At 39.8% G+C, this 6,037-nt stretch overlaps 1 protein-coding gene across 1 annotated transcript; it reads left to right on the top strand.

The window, feature by feature from the left end:
• Positions 1 to 768: 768 nt before the first annotated feature.
• On the top strand, positions 769 to 2,031 carry LOC122651505 (APO protein 4, mitochondrial-like). The gene has a single exon (XM_043844948.1). It carries the CDS (start codon positions 969 to 971, stop codon positions 1,530 to 1,532), a length of 564 nt encoding a protein of 187 aa, XP_043700883.1. The 5' UTR covers positions 769 to 968; the 3' UTR covers positions 1,533 to 2,031.
• Positions 2,032 to 6,037: the final 4,006 nt, after the last annotated feature.

Here is a 6,037-nt window from a genome sequence, read left to right as displayed (position 1 = left end):
ATGTGGATAAGATTAGGCTCTATGATTTTCTAGTTGGTTTGAATGTGGAATATGATCCCGTTCGTGTTCAAGTGTTGGGCCATAAGCCTTTTCCCACACTTGAACAATCTTATGCATTGGTTTCATCTGAGGAGAACCGTAGGGCTGCCATGTTGCACCCTCCTATTACTGACAGATCTGCTCTCAAGGCTGCTGCTACTCCCACTCCTGCACCTAGTTACACTGCTTCTCTTGGTGATTCTACTATAGGGACTGTTGTTTGTGAGCACTGTCACAAACCATATCACACCAAGGAGAAGTGCTGGAAACTTCATGGGAAACCAGCTGACTTTGAAGCTAAAAGGGCTGCCAAGACCAAGACAAAGATAAAGACCAAGGCTCACCAGTTGGACATATAACTAACACTCCCCCTCAAGTTGGAGCATATATATCTTCCTTTCTTCTTGTTTTACGCCTCTGTGAATGGTACATGCAGTGATCCGCCAATCGCCTCTTTAGACAAATTGACACCAGCATTGCCTCTCCATGAAATTGGACTCAGGTTCAAGTCACTAAGGCTGCACGCCACTGTGAATGGTACATGCAGTGATCTGCAAAGGCATACACTTGTTAGATTCCCCCTCCCTTCCAAGTTGTTGCCAAAAATAAAAAAAACGCCAATGACATAGTAAAGTTCCAATCTAACTTCTTTCTCTGGATTAATCTTTTCTTATGAGGTGCTAAATCATGATATAAGGAAAAGAAAACACATACTTTTTAGAGATGCTACATCATGTCTCTCTTATTTTTCTTACTTAATTCATTAAAATCTATGCAGGTTCTGCCCAGAATTATTTATCGGTGAGAATGGCCATCTGATTCAAACTTGCCATGGTTTCAGGCGGCACGCCAAGAACCAGGTCCATACCTGGATTGATGGTACCTTGAATGATATTCTCGTCCCCATTGAGACTTTTCACCTCCAGAATATGTTTCAAGATGTCATCAAGCATGACCAAAGGTTTGATTTTGAGCGTGTTCCGGCAGTCCTGGAGCTATGCTATCAAGCCGGAGCGAATGAATGCCTGTACAACAGCAACTCAACATCGGAAACTGGTAAAAATGACAGTGTTGTTGCCGAGTCCTTGTCACAGCAGGAGCTAACATCAGTGGCAAAGTTAACTTTGGAGGCATGGGAGAGACTGAGATCAAGTGTCCAGAAATTATTGTTGGTTTACCCAGCAAAGGTCTGCAAATACTGCTCAGAAATTCATATTGGGCCCTCTGGTCATAAGGCACGGCTGTGTGGTGTGTTCAAGTATGAGGGATGGAGGGGCACCCATCTATGGCAGAAGGCCAAAGTAGATGATTTGGTGCCTCCCAAGGTCATTTGGAGGCGGCGGCCTCAGGATCCCCCAGTGCTTCTGGACAAGGGACGGGAGTTTTATGGGCATGCACCAGCTGTGGTTGAGCTGTGCATGCAAGCTGGGGCTACTATACCTGTCAAGTATTTCTGTATGATGAAAATACAAGGTTTACCACCACCCCCTTGACGAGCCAAGGACAGGCAAAGCTCCCATTCGAGCTGCTGTTCTCAGTGTCAAGGCTGTGAAGAAGTTATTCACAAAGAGATTAATAAGTCTAACATGGGTTCATTCAATTCAATCTACTTCAATACATGGCATAATGTGTACTAGATTTGCAACTGCTAGTGCATGAACTCCTTTGGCAGCACCATGCTTTCTTCATCATGTTTCCAGTTTGTTGGTCCAAGTCATCATCAAATATGGTAATTTGTGGCTGTAAAATTGTCTTAGCCTTGGGCAGTTTGATTAGGAACTATCTTTGGTTTTGTAGCCCATTACTCTCACCATCTTTAATTGCTGAGTTATGCAAATTTTCATTAGCTTTGGAGTCTTGCAGGTCTAGTCAAGTGGAGCCTTGCGGTTTCCTGCGGGTGTACCAATTTGAATTTGAGTCTTTCGGATCAGAGACAACAGAAATGTATGTACACATTATTTATATTCATTAACTGTGGATTTATTATCACAAGATATCAGTAATGTACCTTGGTTGCTCCTCTCTGTCTCTCTTTCTCTCTCTCTCTCTCTCTCACACACACACACACACACACATACACACACACACAGCTGGACTTGTCACCTGTGTATGTGAACATAGATACATAAATGGGAGGAAATCTCCCAAGTCAGAGCTCCAAAATGAAAATGATAACAGACATTCAAAGGAAACTTGTACGCTGTAAATATTCCCTGGTCAAACAAACCTGAGCTGATTGATCCTTGTTTTCATGATGTTATTTTTTTCCTAGACGTGAATTCTCAGGAATCTAATTGTTTATTGTCAGTCATCATTGCTAGTGATGTTGATGATAGAGACCAAGCACTTATAGTCTGGGATGAGATGGAAGAGAAGAAGGGAACGGGATGGGGCTAAGGGTTTATAAGAAAATTTTCTTGTTCTACAAATTAACTTGTATTTCCTCCTCTTCTTCTTGGATATTTGAATTCCACAAGAATTAAAGGCCCTACATTTCATTCTACTATCCTGTCTCTTATGTAATGTGTGAGCCCACTCAAGGTCATGTCTACGATATGATTGTTGTATTTAATGTGTGAGCTTACTCAAAGCCATGTCTACAATGTGATTGTTGTATGCTTCTACTCTACATTTTTTTTGGTAATACGTCTCCTTTACATTTGGTACTTCAAATCTCCTCATAAAGAGTTTCTAGATAAGGGTCATGATTCAGGTCACAAAGGTTTGTGACATGAAAACATTAGCAGAATATAATTCTGGTCTGAAATGAGCATTTTTAGCTGGAATATGAGAGGGATTCACTCCCGTCTTACTATGCAAGGTTTTAATATGCATTGCATAGTTGTCAAGGCGGGCGCCTAGGTGTCCAGGCGCTTTTCTCTCGCTTTGTTTGCTGGTGTCGCCTTGGTATTTTTGCCCCCTCCACTCGCCTTGGTTCGCCTAGGCGCCGTGAAAACTTTATTGCATTGTAAGAAGTATAAGTCTGATATTTTATATGTGTGTTGTTTCTCCCAAAATGATATAAACAATATCAAACCTTGGGCTTACTGCTGGTTCGGGTAGCAGATGTTTAGGGCAAGGTTTGAAATCTCGGTTTCGATTGGTTTCTACCAGCCATGAAACCAAGATATATCACGTTTCGACCAAGACCTGGTATTTTTTCTCAGCCAACTCGAGATCATGGTTTCGAGGCTCAAATGATTGTTTTTTGCTCTGGTTTTTTTCGGGCAGCCTATTTTTGATATTGTAAACATAATCTATTAAGTTGTTTCTTTCAATTTTTATTTTTTTTCAAAATGATACTTGTGATTTTATCCAAGTTTGTTAGTGTATGCTGAATGATCTTTTCCAATGTACACTAGCTTTCTTATAAACACAAAGTCAGCACATAGATAAACTACTGAAACATTTCGGTTTTAGGCCTGATAGAAACCAGGCTCAAAACCGAAACCTTGGACATTGATGCAGGCCATGCAGCAAATCATTAATCAGCTCGTGGAGCAATAACTCAAAACAAGAAGGGAGACCTCTTGACCATCATGGATACAGAAAATAAACAAAGATATAGGAAATGACAGCACCAACTTACTAAGTATATGATAAGGCTAAGAATTCCAAGGAAAACTACAACTAGGCATCCAATCACCAAATACTAGGTCAGCACATAGATAGCTGAAAAGTCTCATTAAGTAGGGAGGCCAGTGGATTGATTGATGGGCTTGATTAATGAGACGGGCTGAACACAGGGTAACGTGCTTGATGGTCTGGGCTGGGTGGTCAATTATGCAAATGCATCAGAAAATCTATACTCTGCAATTTTTCTTTAATCGAATTCACGTAAATCTTTCTCTGAAACTTCATTATAAAACAAAACTATGAGACTGATGATAGATAGTCTATAAAAGACAATGCCATCCTCGTCCAAATAGGACATGGTTTGTAGATCCATAATAGAAAACCTCCTAGAAAATATCTAGTTGACTAAATTGATTCATCAGTACTATTCAGAGTTTTCAACACTACTGGTGGCAGTCAAATACTTGAAACCCTAATTTACAAAAAATTTTTAATTCCATATTTTGATTGCTTTGTGGTACAATTACGTACTTTTTCTCTCTTTGCTAATCTATTTTCCACCTATATATGGGGATGCTTGTTACTCATCTTTTCCTATCATTGAAATCATGGAGAAAGTTGACAAATTGATTTGAACTGACTACATGCTATTTGAGAGAGTTTTAAAGCTTCAGCATCTACAACTTAGAATTTGGGTCATTCACAATAGCACTAGTGGCAAAGTGACAAATTATACCAGCTCACAGGATTATATTCCTAAAGTAGCTTATAAGCAGAGAACAGGTTCATATTCCATGGAAGCATCAAGAAGGTGGGAAGCAAATTTATGGTACAAATTCAGAACTTACCTGAGGATTTCATCATTGGGCCATACCCGATATTCTAGTCTTAAAGCAGTGTATAAGCCTTCAAATCCTCATCCTAATATGCATATCCTTGGCTTCTGTAAGCAAAGAGCATGTTTTAAAGATCATTAATTGTTACAAACTTATAAATCAGTAAGCAAGAACTGAAAGAACAATAATTTGTTCACAAAGAAGCTGGAACAACAGACAGAACAGTATACTTCAGTTAACACGCAAGGTTACTCATAAAAGTTTCCAAGACACAAAAAAATGTACTAGTGTCACCAAGTCAGGTCTTTTTGGGAAAATTCCAACCCCAAACATAGAAACAAGTCAACAACTTTTAATTTAGGCTAGGAAGCAGAGAACAGAAACAGAAGCATAACTTCTCATTTTAAAGAAAGGGTTAAAAAGGATAACGTTTGGGTAAGTTGGGAAAAGCACAAACTTAAGCCAACCAGGGTTTGGAACCTCATTAGCAACCCATCCAGCATCAGGAAAACTTGGCAGGTTGCTGGATCAGCTCAAGAATAGCTACTGCTAAGAAAATTAGAAAAGAACCATCCAAGCAATGACAAAATGTAACACCATAGTTATCAAGGCGGCAAGGCAACCAAGGTGTTGGAGAAGGTCCAAAATCAAGGCGACATCAACAAAGCGGACCTAGGTGCCCAAGGCGACTAAGGAGCCTGGACGCCTAGACAGCGCCTTGATAACTATGTGTAACACCATAGGGATACTTTTGTATATGTGGCTGTTAAGAATTATATAGCTTTTATATAAATATTGTACCGCAAGGGTATACTTGTCATACCCTCGCCGTTTAGTCTTATTCATGGATGAGGGCAGATTTGTAATTCTGTAATGACCCCTATTATAAATAAACATAAGCTGTACTGATTGGAGTCTAACTCCATTCTCTCCAATTGATAGCCTCTCTTGCTGCCTTCTATCTTTTTCCTCCTATTCTTCTTTCTTCTTTCTCTTTGATTATACTTAGGTGATTGTTGGTTGCTTAATTGCTTTAGGTTTAAATCTGCTGCATCGTAACAAAGCAATAGACAATCAACAGCTTTGATCCATTAACTTGTTTTGAGAGTCTCATTAAGGTTTTCTCCTTCTTCCCTAAGCTGTCCAGTTCTTGTATGAACCCTAGTTGTTTTAACCATGCAAAACTAAGCTTCCTATGGTGATGATCTATGTACTGTCCTACACATGAATGATTGATGCTTCCTACGTCTTGCGCGTGAAGGATTGATGGTTTTCTACACCCTGCAGTTGGAGTTCTTCCTTCTATTTTGGCTGCAAACTTTGGTCCGATATATTCTTTTCAACCAATGGCTGTCCGAGAGTTTTTAGGGTGACTCCATGAACTAGACTCTAGCATCGGTCCAAATATGGGGATGATCAGATAAGTATTGTGACTGTTCTTGACAGTTGCTAAATTCTGGTTCTTAAGTTTCAATTTCTGTAGCCATTTATCAAACCATTGGATTGGTCTACGCGTTGGGGCTTAGGGTTTACTATACCTCCTTACTCGACCTTGTTTTTGCTTTGATCTGAAGTGCAAATGGATG

Source organism: Telopea speciosissima, chromosome 1 (assembly GCF_018873765.1).
Source record: "Telopea speciosissima isolate NSW1024214 ecotype Mountain lineage chromosome 1, Tspe_v1, whole genome shotgun sequence".
In the NCBI taxonomy this organism is placed as follows: Eukaryota; Viridiplantae; Streptophyta; class Magnoliopsida; order Proteales; family Proteaceae; genus Telopea; species Telopea speciosissima.
The sequence above is the reverse complement of the archived record's forward strand: the minus strand, read 5'-3'. Positions and strand labels throughout refer to the sequence as shown.